The following is a 14822-nucleotide window of genomic DNA, read 5'->3' as shown; positions in this document are numbered from 1 at the left end:
AAAACATGTTCGAATACTTGACAGTATCATAGATGCCACATCGAGAAAACCCACATCCCGTTCCTGTATAAGCTTTCATTATAACGCTCAAAATGAACTTGAGCCCTGCAGGGCAGGAACCTCTCATTATGGAAATGTTCCTCCGAGGTGCCTTCTGCATGGCTGATTTCATTACTGGAGCTCTTGCTTCTGGTCAAAGCAGGGGCATCAGAGGGAAGGGCCGCGCCCCGTTCTTTCCTTCCCTTTTGCAGGCTGTGCCCTTTATCTCCGGCCAGGGCGTCTGCTGGTCCTCCCGCCCTTCCTCCCTCCTCCGTGGCTACCTGCCCTGGAGCCCACTCAAGTTTCACCTCTTCCATGAAGGGCTGCAGCCCACAGGTTTCGGTTCTTCTTTCTCATTCACAGTCAGCAGCCGGAAGTTAGGCTTAATCATTCTAGGATTAGTTCACGTGAATGTGCCCTTCCTCCCCAAGGAAAGAAAGAAACTCTAGTGCCCCATGGTCATCTCACGTTTCCTTTGGGTCCTCATTGGAGTGGATCCTGGCCTTGGCAGCTGGGGCCCTGCAGAGGGGCTGTTGGAAAATCCTCCAGGAGAGGAGTGCCTGGGCCAATGGGGGATTGACATCCTTGGTCCTCAGGGGATTGACATTCTTCATTAGCTGAGTTACTACCAAAGCTGGTTAATCTTAGGTTGTTTACAGGCCTGTACGAATCAGGACCTTTTCTATGCAGGAGGCTAGAGCAAGAAGCCTTTTTTAGGAACACCTCCCCTTCCCCCGAGTAGCACCACTTACCCCAGGCTGCTTTGTGGGGAGTCTGGCTTTGGAAAATAAGGAATCCCAAGGACAAGCTGAAGCCCACCTTTTGTGGACACCACTGTTTGACTTTTACACATTACTGAGTGTTTCCTGGGTGCCTGACCCGGTAGGTACCACATATAGGCCTTGAGGTAACCCAGATGCTTGCCTGAAAGGCTTGAGCCTTTTCACAGAGATTTCACTTCCTTCTTTCTCCAGACAGATGGGACCCCTGTCACGCTCTTTGAAGCAAGACCCAAGCCCGTCAGAGCAGTACTTTCAAAGCATTTGCCTTTCTTCCAGAGCACCCTATGGTTCTACAACCCACTGCTGTTGCCCTTGCCAGTTCTTCTGCCTAGAATACCCCTCAGAATTCTGCCCATATGTGTCTCTTGCTCTGAGAAGCCTTCCCAGACTTTGTCCCCATAAAACAATTAATTTGCCAGGCTCAGTTATTTCTTGGCTCCCTCAACACTTTTTGCAAATTCCTGGCAGCATTTATGTTGTTCTCCGGTCATCTTTGGTTCATCTTTGTACTACCAGAGCCTGGTGCATCCTTCCGTAGTGCTCTTTTGTAATGCACTCTTCAGAGGCCATATGTTAGGGGCCAGGCTGCTGGCCTGAGAATGGGGAGAGCCTTTCTTATAAACTCTAAAGTCAACTCTTGGATTTAAGCTTGTTGTTCAAATGAACCCTCTCTCTTTGCTGAGCCCCCCACTTTACTCAGGGCTGAGACAGGCAAAGGCTCTTAAAAATCTGTGCATTTGTAAGAATGCCTTGGGAAATCCTGGGCTAAACCTTTGCAGCTAAAAGTTGCAATTAGAAAAATTTTTGCAAAAAAAATACTATCCCATTAGAGAACTAAAAAATAAAAATCAAGAATTGAAAGCTACACTGGAGTTATGTATGTCTCCTTGGGTTTGAGTCCCTCTGCCCCTGCGCAGGGAGGGTGAGGGTGTTGATTTGTTGTAGGGAGGGGTTGAACAGGCATAGTTTTCATCTGAAACCTTGGAGTTCACGTGAGGCACTCTATCTCACCCAATAAGTCTGAGCTTTGTAAAAGGCCCGGGACCAGCGCAAGGTGTTCATTTGTGAGATCCCCAGTTCATAAAATGAGAAATGTCAGCCACTAGTTGTTTCCATAATAACTCTGGGAAGAGCAGTAAGGCCCTTTGTTATTCACATTAAAAGCTGAAAAGGAGGTTTCCAGAAGCAGTTATTTTGAATGGGCTCTGAAGAGAAAATTTGCCTAAGAAAAAAAGAAATGAACGGTTGAGTGGGGTGTTTATTGTCACTCTCATTTGTTGAGTTGCTATGAAATTGGGATTCAGTGTAGGCTCTGTATGCCGGGCAGGGCCCTGGCTCTTGGGTGAAGTTCAAGTGGACTGTTGATTCCTCTTTGATCATACAAAGTTCTCCTCCCAGTGTCCCTTCTCTATCCATTTCACCCCAATGTTTGGGTCTACAAAGCATGATATCCTGGCAGTGAACACTTTAGAGCTGCCAGAATGCCAAGCATGGCTTTAGGTGGGGACCCAGTAAGCATTGTTTGTTTCTTACAGGCTGGGGATTGTCAGCCAGAAACTGAACTTCTGGTGTGCCTTTGAATGCCAGAAGGCAGAGTGCTCTGAAAAAGCAGCAGCAGCAGCCGGCAAGGAAACCGCCGGAGGTGGGGAGCTCTGGGCTGGTGTGTTTCTCAGCTTCTGACAATGTAACTTATGGCCCCCTGTCACTTCCTGTCAGGCAGCCCAAGTAGTGGGGAGGAGTTCCTTGAGGGAAACCATGCTCTGCTCTGCTCAGAGAATCCCGTCCGAAGGGCTCTGCCGCAGTTAGGGGCGGGGGACTCCAGGTGGATGAGGTCGGAGCGCCCCATGGTGTGGTGTTGCTTCTTTGTTCATGCTCAGGTAAGCTCCTTTGCAGCTGGACCAGGGAGAGACCCGCTCCCAACTCCCACCCAAGCCTGGCTGGGCCATGCCAGGAGCTGAGGTATGGGAGGATGCAGCTGTCTGCATCTCTCAAGAAAGTGAGCAGGGAGCCGCCAAGAACACCTGGGATGAGGGAGGCACACTTCTGCCTCACTGTACTATGAATCAGAAAAGAGCTGTGTGGTTGTGTTTAAGACCACAAATGGTTGTGCTTGGTGGAGATGGTGTGTTAAGTGGAGTGCCTAGCTGTCAGCGCTTCCTTTAGCATCTGTGATTGGAGGAGAGCAAGGGTAGGGGGACTTTCATTCTTTGCTCCACGGTGCCAGTATTTTAATTTTTTTAAGAGACCTGTTTTCATTAAATGGGAAGGAAAAAGTAAGTGTGTGTGTGTGTGTGTGTGTGTGTGTGTGTGTTTAAATAGCAAAGTGGATTTCCAAGACCTTTTCTTCTTTGGATTGGAAGATGGCTAAACTCAGTTTTGGAAGTTCATTCTTTGTGAAGCAACTGTTTTGTAGGTTTCCTTAATATTCTGGTGTTTTGAAGGTGTTCATCATTGGGAAAATGAAGTCAGATAATATGAGGGGAGACTCAGACTCACTGGTTTTCTCGTTAAAAGTATTGGTGCCTGGGTTATATTGGAAGGAGCAGCTGGAAATGTTATGTTTCTATGGACTGAAGAATGATTAGGAGCCCTGAAGCTTACTCTCTCTCCCTGTCCCTTTTATTTGTTTGTTTGTTTGTGGATAGGTTTTAGATAAGCCAAAGTTATTTTTTAAAGAAAATGCCCATTGTTTTTTCTGTTTCTTTCATCAGAATTATGTTTCTGAAACTGATGTTTGCAGTACAAATTCCAGCTCTTGTACATGGCCATTATAGACATCTTTTCATGTGATTTGAGTGGTTTCACTGTCTTTCTCCTTTCCCATCTCACTCACCTAGCTATTTGCTCACCTGATAAAGAATAATTTTTGATCATTTGAGATATGGAAATTGGCAACATTTTAAATGATTTACTATACTTCAGGGATAGTTAATGCAGCATTAATTAAAAATATTACAATAATAGCTGACGTTTATTAGATACTTTTCATGTTACTTGCATTAGCTCATGAAAGTCTTACAACACTGTAGGGGTTGGCTGTTATTATTACCTCCACTTTGCAGATGGTAGAACTGGGATGCAGAGAGGATAAATACTTTGCCTATGGTCTCCTAGCTGGTTAGTAGTGGATCAGGCTTCAAGCTCAGGCAGAATGGAGCCAGAAATGACATTTATAGCCATAGCACACGTGATGATTTTAATGACAGGGCCCTTCTTATATCTCCTATCAAGTGCAGCATCTTCAGTAACACTTGCTTTCCAATCCTTTGACAAATCAGCTCATTTTGGTGGATGTTTGCCTCGGTCCAATTAGCGCCTACACAAGAGGCATCTAAGACAAGTCGCTGCCTTCTCTGGACTCAGTTTCCCACCTGTCAAACAGAGATATCTCTAAACTCATTTTAGCTCTGATACGGGTCTAAGGTATGACTTTTTGACAAAAAGTCAAAAATAGTTCTCATATCCCTGTTGCAAAGTCAAATGATTTAATAAGTGCTTTTACATACAGATTTCCCGAGGATATGGACTGGAGCTCAAACTGTAATTGGCCGGCTGGCTGTTGACCTTTATTCTGCTCTTGAAAATATTATTGAATGGATTTTTATTTCTTGGGTCCGAGGGTCTCTAAAGAAAGGATCTGGGGGAGTTGAGTTTGGGTGTGGGAAAGGCAGTTCGTTGGTAGCTGGGTGTGGAAGGAGAGAATGGGAAGGGAGAAACCCTTTAAAGTTCTCACAAATCCATCTTCTGAGATTTGATCAAGATAGCTCTGTATCTGTGGAGGAATGGCAGAGTGTAACAGTTAAGGGCATGGGTTTTAGAACCACATAGATGTAGATGTAGATTTGAGTCCCAGCTTTGCCTCTTACTAGCCATTGCAGTCCCAGGCATGTTACCAAATCTCTCTGAATCTCCTTGTTAAATGGGGATAATAAATAATGCCTACTGGGACTTCCCTGGTGGTCTAGTGGGTAAGACTCCGTGCTCCCAATGCAGGGGGCCTGGGTTCAATCCCTGGTCGGGGAACTAGATCCCACATGCATGCCGCAACTAAGGAGTCTGTATGCCGCAACTAAAGATCCCACATGCCACAATGAAGATCCCGTGTGCCACAGTGAAGACCTGGCACAGCCTAAATAAATAAATAAATATTTTTAAAAAATAGTGCCTACCATATAGGGTTGTCATGAGGAATAAATGAAGTGATTCAAGACAGTGCCTAGCACAGATTCTGCACTCAGTGAACATGACCCACGTCCCAGGTCTTATTGACCATAGCTGTTGGTGGCTCCCAGAGAAATGAATCATTAGTGTGTAAGGGCTCAGCAACAATAGGGCTGTGAAACGTCTTATATCCTGAGTTAAATATGCCCTGATTTGATTTTGTGGAGGGAAGGAAGCAGCATATTACACAGAAAAGTCAGTACTTCATTTTAAAGCCCTGATTCCAGCCATGTTTTTACAGCTTTCCCAGAACGCCAAGTGGGAGCCATTGAAGGGGAAGTTGATTCAAACCAGATCCTAAAAAAGGCTTGTCTTGATGGAGCACTCAGTGGTATGATTCGGAAAGTGCAAGGTCAGGGTGGTGACCCCAAGTGTCCATCGGGAGAGAAACAATGGGTGACTTTAGGACCTAAATATAGACTATGTGGATGTCACTTAGGGAAGCCACAGTGGGTGGGTCTCTTGGGAGGAGTTCAGAAAGCAGCCCCTGTGTGCCAACCCTTGCTCTGTCAGCCCTCTTTTTCTGAATAACTTTGTCCGTAGTCCAGCTTTTCTGCATCCCTTGAGCCCCTGCCTCTGTTTGGCAGCCTTGTTTATGTCACCATCTCTTCCCTCCCAAATCTTCCTTGTGGCATTTACCACTTCTCTCCCTTGTCTCTAGCAGACCCCACTCACCCCCTGCCATAAGCCCCAGGTGTTCTCACCACAGTGTTCCTCATGGTGCAGGGATGAGAGCACTGGTCTGGGAGTCAGGAGTTTGGGGTTCTAGGTTTTGCATTAACCTTGGGCAATGCTGAACTTCCCTGGGTACCAGGTTCTCCAATAGAGACAGACATATCTGCATCCTGGAGGTTGATACTCTGAGTTCACACCCTCACTGCCACTTGACCTTGGGCAAGTTCTTTACTTTTCCTTCTGGGCCTTAGTTACCTCACCTGTGAAATGGAGATGATATAATACCTGCTTCCAATACTATGAAAAGTTTATAAAATAATATCTGTGAAACTCTTAAAACAGTGCATTCTATGATAATGTTCAAAAATACTAGCTATGATTGTGATTGTGATTTGTAGGAAAATGAGACTTGAATAGAATCAGTGTTTCCTAAACTTCGGTCATGTTTCCCATATCCACATACCACTTTTACTGTTATTTTTCACTTACTGTTTTTCTTTAAATTCTCTAGTTGTTTTGTTTTGTTTTGACCTTAGGCTCATCCTAAGTAGTAAGAGCCCTAAAGTCACTAAACATCATAATATGTTTCCTAAAACACATTATAATAAATACACCTTGGTCTACTGCATATGGTCTGAAATGATATCGTGTCACCACCAGGTTCACTTCCCACAGTGAGGACTGCAGAGCCAGTGGCTCTGAGCATCTGAGGCCCAAGTTGCTGCCTGCTATGATTCTGACAGGGCTCCTCTCACCAGAATGAACAGTCAACCCATCCTTTCATACATCAGACACTGCCTGAGAACCAGCTTTGTGCCTGACTCTGTGCCAGGTGCCAAGATGGCCAAAATATGGATCTTTCTAGCCCCTGCTGTCTTCTCTAAATGGGGCATTACCAGCCTAGAGAAAACGGGGTAGGGAGAGCCACAAAATGACCCAACTGCTGAAATCCCACCATAAGAGAAGCCAGGGCCACTCTCTGCCTGGGTGTGGGTAAAGGAGTATATCTCAGTCAGCTTTCGCTGAGTAACAACTACCCCAAACTCAGTAGCAAACAATAGCAAGTATTTATTCTTATGCTCACAGGTGTGCAGATTGGCTGCGTGGTCTGCCCCATTCAGGTCCCTTAGCTACCCAAGTGTATATTCTTCTCCTGTGCAGGTCAGAAGATCCCAGAGGAGCAAGCAGCAATACGTAATGTCTCTTAAGGCCTAGGCTCAGAATTGGTACATTGTCCTGTCCACCCATATTCCACTGGCCAGAGCAAGTCATAGTACCAAGCCATGGAGGTCAGGGAAGGGCATAAAAGTTTGCTGAAGAATAAATTAATATACCACAGAGATCATCACTATTTACTCACTCAACTTACATTTATTGAGTGAATACTATGTGGAGTACTCTGCCATGTTGGGGGAGATAAATATGGTACTAATAAGTGATGAAGATGATAAAAACATCTAACCTAAGGGCTGGCATGTATTAGGTCCTAAATAAATATTCTATGAATGAATATCTGCTAGTACCTTTGAGATGCTAACTAGTGATGAGTGTTTCACATGGGTTATCTCATTCTCTCCTCCTAACTCTCCCCCTCAAATTCCCCCCCCCCCAGCTTTGGGCAAGTACAGTCATCCCAGGTCAAACAGGTGGGATACTGTCTTGGCCTGTTAAATGCTTGTAATCTTCTGATGTGAGCAAGGGGAGCACTGGTAAAGGCACAGCAGCAGGGAGAAGGCGTGTGTAAACAGATTATCCCTGATGTGAGGGGAAAGAGGTGGGCTTTGCACCAAAGAGGCTCCGGTTCAAATCCCTTGTGTGTTTATCCCCATGTACACCTTGTGCACTGTCTTGGGTGCTAACTCTTCAGGCACCCACCATGGACTAAGAATTTAGTGTGGTCATTAGCCTCTCATAGTTTCTTTACATCACTAGCCCCCTGCCTTCTTGAGGTCACATGCATCTTGGAATGTTCTCTTTAGAAAACTGCACATAGTTAAAATGTCTGTGCAGACCCCTGGCCCCAGGTAAAGAACTCTGCTCTAATGATTCATTGCATCCCCACCCTCTTCTCTTCCCTTCCATCTCTTAAAACACTTCATCCAGTGGAAGAAGCATTTTTCCATATTTGTATGCCAGTGTCAGGCTCAGGGTCTAACTCATATTGGTTGACCAATGAGTGTCTTTTTTTCTTTTTTTTACATCTTTATTGGGCTATAATTGCTTTACAATGGTGTGTTAGTTTCTGCTTTATAACAAAGTGAATCAGTTATACATATACATATGTTCCCATATCTCTTCCCTCTTGCGTCTCCCTCCCTCCCACCCTCCCTATCCCACCCCTCCAGGCGGTCACAAAGCACCGAGCTGATCTCCCTGTGCTATGCGGCTGCTTCCCACTAGCTATCTACCGTATGTTTGGTAAAATAGTGTATATATGTCCTGCCTCTCTCTCGCTTTGTCACAGCTCACCCTTCCCCCTCCCCATATCCTCAAGTCCGTTCTCTAGTAGGTCTGTGTCTTTATTCCTGTCTTACCCCTAGGTTCTTCATGACATTTTTTTTCTTAAATTCCATATATATGTGTTAGCATACGGTATTTGTCTTTCTCTTCCTGACTTACTTCACTCTGTATGACAGACTCTAGGTCTATCCACCTCACTACACATAGCTCAATTTCGTTTCTTTTTATGGCTGAGTAATATTCCATTGTATATATGTGCCACATCTTCTTTATCCATTCATCCGATGATCATCATCATCATTAGCTGTGTGCCTTTGAACAAGTGAAATAACCTCTCTGGGTCTCAGTTGTATCATCTATAAAATATATGAGCTTTCCTATCTCATCCAGTCAGAAAGTTCTGTGACTCTACGCACATGCAAATGAACTATCACCGACACCTTCATTCTCATTCTCTAGCTGCTTTAAAAGACACTCATCGGATAAAGAAGATGTGGCCAATGAGTGTGTTTTAAAGCAGCGGGAGAGTGAGAATGAAGGTGTCGGTGATAGTTCATTTGCATGTGCATAGAGTCACAGAACTTTCTGACTGGATGACATAGGAAAGCTCATATATTTTATAGATGATACAACTGAGACCCAGAGAGGTTATTTCACTTGTTCAAAGGCACACAGCTAATGATGATGATGACCATGATGATGATGGTAATGGTAATAAAATAATGTTTTCCTCCAAGCAGATGACTTGTGCTCAGATACAATTAGGTCTCATTCCCTCAGTACCTGGATAGAAAATGTTCTGATCTATCAAGTTGAAGGATCATGTTGCAAAACTGTTTTCTTTCTTTTTTTTTTTTCTTAACATGGAAGAAATGTATTTATTTTTGAGTAAGATGAAACGTGATAAAACAGCATGTTTATATCATTGTATGTAACATACACAATTTTGTAGTCTGAAAGAATATACACTGAAATGTTAAAACTGGTTTATTTAGTAGAATAAAAGGTAATTGAACATTAAAAAAAATTCTACCTAGATATAGTTTGAGTTTACTACAATAGATAGTATTCTTTAATCATGGTGGCAACTATCATGGACTGTTTATACCTAACTGCCATTCGTGTTTCTTTCCTACTAACAAAACCCTGTCTCACAGGCAAAAAGACGTCAGTGCCAGGGCACAAACTGGTCCACCCCATCCCTCTTTGCCAGTGCCCATCCAAGGGTGAAAACTGTTTTCTTGACCTTCATAGCCAAAGCTAAAGACACAGATGGCGGAAACATATGTGCCATGTCTCAACCATAGAACCATTGTCACGTCAGCCCTTTAGGGCAGAGCCCTTGCCGCCCACCTCTTTCTCTGGGTCTCCCCTTTCCACTCTGTCCCTCAGTCTGTGTGTACAGACTGCTGAGAATGCAGGGGGTTTGGGGCTGGGACAGGACATTTGTCAGGCCAAGGGGCCAGGTCAAGCCAAGGGGCGGAAGGTGGGTTAGGGTCGGTGCAGGGGAGGAATTTGTTCCCGCAGAGTCCTGGAAATCTTATTTGGAGCCACTCTTCTATTCTTAGTTTTGAAGGCACTTTGTTCTCTGGTACATTGTTTGAACAGCCACCAGGAAATCAGGCCCTGCTCGGGGTCAGCGATGCCACTGGTTCCTGCCTGTGGCCGCCCAGGTGGGAAGTGTACTGGTTTGTTTCAGGGCTGATTGTTCGTCATCAAGATCATTGCCGCCCTTTCTCCTTTTGTCGCCCACCCTGTCTGCATGGGGCAGGGAAGGGCTAGGAGGAAAAAGAGATTCCAATGAGTCTGTTTTTCTTTATAGCAATAGTAGCTACACTTATTTCTGTGTAAAAGGAAAAATGCTAAAATCCAGGTCTTAAGAGCACACTGTGCCCTCTGGAGCAGCATTGTCCAATAGAAACAGAATGTGAGACACATGTGTACATTTAAATTTCCTAATAGCCACATTAAAAGAGGTAAAAAGAAAAAAAAGAAGAAAAAAAGAGGTAAAAAGAGATGAAATTAATTTAATGATTTATTTAACCCAGTATATCAAAATATTAGCATTTCAACATATAATCAACATAAAAAATTATTATGGAGACATTTTACATTCTTTTTTTCATAATAAGTCTTTGAAATCCAGTGTGTATTATCTACTTAGAGCACATCTCACTTCAGATTAGCCACATTTCATGTGCTCAGTACCCACGTGTGTGCTCATGGTAGCCATTGGACAGTGCAGTAGAGCAGCACCGTCCAGTAGAACTTTTTACGGTGATACTAATGTTTTGTATCTGCACTGTCTCACACAGAGGCCACTAGCCACAGATGACTAGTGAGCACTTCACATGAGGCTAGTGCAGCTGAGGAGCTGAGTTTTAAATGTTATTTAATTTTAATTAATTAAAATTTAAATTTAAACAGCCACATGTATCTAGTGGCTACCATACTGGATAGCATAGCTCTAGAGATTTGATCTTGTTAGAAAAATATCAATTTAAACTTAACCAAGGTATCATTTTTCATCTACCACATTGACGGAGATTGAAAAGTTGGACAACGCTGCTTGGCAAGGGTAATAGGACCTCTCATGCATGGCAGTGGGAGTATAAATTAGAACAGTCTTTATAGAGGACAATTTGACAATGTTTATCAAACTTACAAATATACATTCCCTTGGACTCAGCAGTTTCACTCCTGGATATTAATGTCACAGAGTCTCTCACATGTGTAGTTGATTTCTATAGAAGGATATTTGCTGCAGCAAAAGATTGGAAACCACATACGTATCCAGTTAATGGGGGGGCTGAATAAATAAGCTATAGTACATTTTAAAAATGTAATTTTCAACTATTGAAAAAATGAGGCCAATTTTAATTTGATGTCCAAGCTATAATGTTAAGCAAGTGTAGAGCAGTGCATATAGTATGATGCCATTTGGGTAAAAGAAATGACTAGCCTATTTACGTCTAGAGCAGCTCTGGAAAAATGTAGAAGGAACCAATCACAATGGTTGCCTCCTGGGAGAGGAAGGGATGGATGTGGGAAAGAAGTCTACTTACTATTGTACAGCATACCCTTTTGGAATTTAATCCAATGCACTTCAATTACTTATTCAAAAAATAAGTATTTAAAACACAAAAAAGTAAACTCCAAGGGAAGGGTGAATCAGAGAAGGCTTTCTAGAGGAGGTGACCTTTGGACAGGGTTACAAGAGATACACAGGAGTCTTAGCAGGAGGAAAGCTGAGGCTCAGAGGCATGAACAAGCAGAACAGGACAGGCATGCATGTGTACCCGGAGGTGGGTAGAGTACCAGTATATAAAGTAGAGCAGTAATGGAGTTTGGACAGACGCGAGACTGGCTAAATGGGAAGGGTTTTTGTGCAGAATTCGGACTTAACTTTATGAGCCATAGGCAGCCATTCACGCTTTGAGGGAAGCGGGAAATGACATGATTGTGTTTGTGTGAAAGACAACTTTTGGCAGAATGTAGGGTGATTTAAAACAGTGGTTCTAAAGTGTCATCCAAGGAGTTCCTGAGACCTAGAAAGTACTAACTACGTAACTACAGAACAGATTTTCTTCGTATGCATCAACCAAAATAACACACCACAACAGATTCATTACAGAAGCAGATATGTGAATCCAGCTGTCTACTGTGCAGCCAGCCATTAAAGAGAGTTATAAAAGTATGAAGCAATGCTGCTTTTCTCCCTACGTTTTCTGTTTTGGAAAATATAGTTAATTTTCATTAAAATGTGATAATTAGATTAAGAAGTAATAATACACTCATTACTTTTTAAAAGAAAGAAAGTTTTTAATTCTTAATTTTATTTTCTAATACTGCAAATATTGATATAACCAACATAAACAAAAGCTCTTGGGGCCCTCAATAGTTTTTAAAAGTATAAAGGGGTCCTGAGACCAAAAATTTTGAGAACCACTAGTCTAGAAGCAAGGAGGCCCTGTGTGCTTGTAATTCTGGTTGGATCAAAATAAACTATAGGGAAACAAATGCAGCTATCCAAACATGAGTCAGGTGGGAGGCATGAACTAGCAGTGTTGGAGCTGATGTGTGTTTTGCATATCCAAGCACAATGTAATGGTCTGGGCAGGTATGTGTGAGAGGAGGAACCTGATTGATGGATGGGTTTTCACTGATGGAAATGTTGGTGCATGTCCTATACTCCATCTACGTACTACAAGATATTTCCGTTATGTCCAGTCTTTTGCTGTTACAAACATCCTGAGCATCCCTCAAGTACAGGCCTCCAAGTGCCCACCACCTGCAAGAATTACGCTAGACTATGTCCTTAAAAGTGGGTTGCTGGGCAGGAAAACATGCCTATCCTCAGCTTGACTGGAAGCTGTCAAGTTACTCTCCAGTCTGTAACTCTCCCTGTAGCCTTGGATGAGAATCCTCATTTCTCCAACCCTTAGTATTGTCAGGCTTTTAATTTTGCCAATCTGATGGATGGATGTGAAATGGCATCTTGTTATTTTAACTGCACACACAGACACACACACACACACACACACACACACACACATCTTCTTGATCCACTCATCCATTGATGGGCACTTAGGTTGTTTCTATATCTTGGCTGTTGTAAATAATCGGGCATTAGCCTTGAGTCCTCAAAAGATATTCAGGGAAGGTGCCTTTGTCCACTCATTCAACACACATTGGTGGATCACCTTCTTTGTGTAGTGCTCTGGGCTGTGCTGGAATCTGGACACAGACATTGTGTTTCAAAACCATAATTTACAGCTATGATTATTGTCATCTGTGACTTTGAGGCAAAAACAGAATATCATATTTACTTCTAGAAAGTGTTTCCCAATCTCTGCCATTCTCATTCCCCCCGCCCCTTACCCAGCAATCTCCTTGGCTACGTGTTGTCATACACGCTTACAATGTTAGAAGGAAACTTTGGAGGTCACCTGGTCCAATGCCCTCATCTTACAGATAACGAAACTGAGATCCAGAGCAGGAATGTGAAATGCCTAAGGTCATACAGTTAGTTCGGTGACCTTAAAAAATAGGTAACCACTGGATAATTGTTCTCTGTTTTGCTACTTATGCATCAGATCAGAGAGTAACAACACTTGTGATCTGGCAACTTCTGATGAAAATTTATAAAGCAGACCTATAAATTGTGCACATGGTAAGTAAGCTAGAAAATATATACAAATGTAAGTTTTAAAAACTACTTAGGTTTAAACTTTCTTTTCTTCACAGAAGCATTTCATATTTGTGGTCAAGGTGTCTAGACATTTTCAACATAGAGGGTTTTTTAATTCCTCATTTGAGTGATTTTCATCATCAAAATATTTTTTATAGTATACTCTAAAGTGGGCATCACTTGGTCCTAATGATATGTAGCATAAGTTTGAGAGGCAGACAGTGACAACAGTGAAACCCCCCACACAGCTGACCAGGAAACAGATCCAACAGGCCTCCCTTCCCGATCACTCCCCAAAGCTTAGCCTCCACCCCTCCCCTCCCAAAAAGGGGAAGGAAGAAGGTTCAGAAAAGATAATGTGCCCATCCTTTAACAAAGCTTGGCTAACCCTTTGGGTCCCCCAAGTGCTCCTGTTTCCTGTGGCTAAAGTTAGACCTGTTAGATACAAATTTCATTTTTAATCCATGACTGGGCAGATGGAGGGCTACAGATCTTCTCCAGAAAGGATGGGCATGTGTTGGGGGGGGGTGGGGGGGGTAGGAGTCTCTTTTCACTCATTCCAGGGAAGAGGGCAACAGAGTGTCACTTTTTCTGTACTTGTCAGGAGCAGCAAGATCGTGGGCCAGTTACTTTGTGTGACAGTTATGAGAGGGAGTTTCCACAAAGAGAGTGTTTCCTAAACCTCACTCATTTATGAATCATCTTTTACCATAGCCCTTAACATTGTAAAACACTTAATAGTTTTCTACAGACCGACAGTTTTTCCCTTATAGTTATCTTTAATGGAAAGGTTGTATTATTATAATGTAAAACCGGTATGCTGGCCCAAATTTGAATATAGGTATTAAGATAAATAGATACCCACAAAACAGAGTAACTAAATTCTAGCTAGATGCTGTTGCCCGAGTCTCTTCGCACCCTGGAGAGAGGGAAAGATTGAGGCTGGTAAGCACTGGGTGGGTGTTAAAGGTGAGGTAGCCCCAGTCTGATGGACTGAGAATGGACAGTGAATTAAAAACATGATAACTTTCCTACGTGATCTGCTGCTGGGTAAAGCCTGTCAGAGCAGACTCTCCCAATGCCCCACTCATATTGCCTAGGCTCACTCTAGAAATCACCTCCAGAGTCCCCTAGACCCATTTATGACTTCCTGTGTCCTTCAACTTGCAGGGGTTTCCAGCCAAGGGGGTTAACGTCCCGAGCGGCCCCTCCCCATCAGTGAGAGGCAGGAGTTGGTGGATTAAATACTTCCACCTCCCCACCCCTTAGTGGAAAATTATGAGGTGTGTCTTACACAGTCTCTCAGGGGGGGCCCCAGTGGGTTTTACTCCGGCTGCCCACAGCTGTAACCTGGTGGCTTTACAACTTTTTGTGCCCTCCCTCCTTTGGCCACCTCACTTTCCCACTCCCCACCAGTTCTTCCTGGGGATCACCTCCCACGTAAACAGCTTATA

At 43.4% G+C, this 14822-nt stretch overlaps 1 protein-coding gene across 4 annotated transcripts in view; it reads left to right on the top strand.

Moving 5' to 3' along the window:
• ARHGEF3 (Rho guanine nucleotide exchange factor 3) overlaps positions 1-14822 on the top strand; it is a 303522-nt gene that overhangs the window by 134245 nt on the left and 154455 nt on the right. Inside the window, exon 1 of one of the 4 annotated variants that reach the window (XM_029243388.1) lies at positions 2544-2698. The exons of the other annotated variants lie outside the window; for them this stretch is intronic. Within the exon in view, the coding sequence (XP_029099221.1) occupies positions 2648-2698 (51 nt within the window). The 5' untranslated portion in view covers positions 2544-2647. Of the gene's footprint in view, positions 1-2543; positions 2699-14822 lie in introns of those variants that run through there. 4 annotated transcript variants of the gene reach the window in all.

This window comes from Monodon monoceros, unplaced genomic scaffold, assembly GCF_005190385.1.
Source record: "Monodon monoceros isolate NGI ecotype Baffin Bay Population unplaced genomic scaffold, NGI_Narwhal_1 Super_Scaffold_3, whole genome shotgun sequence".
In the NCBI taxonomy this organism is placed as follows: domain Eukaryota; kingdom Metazoa; phylum Chordata; class Mammalia; order Artiodactyla; family Monodontidae; genus Monodon; species Monodon monoceros.
Note: the sequence above shows the minus strand (reverse complement) of the source record. Positions and strands in the feature narration are given on the sequence as shown.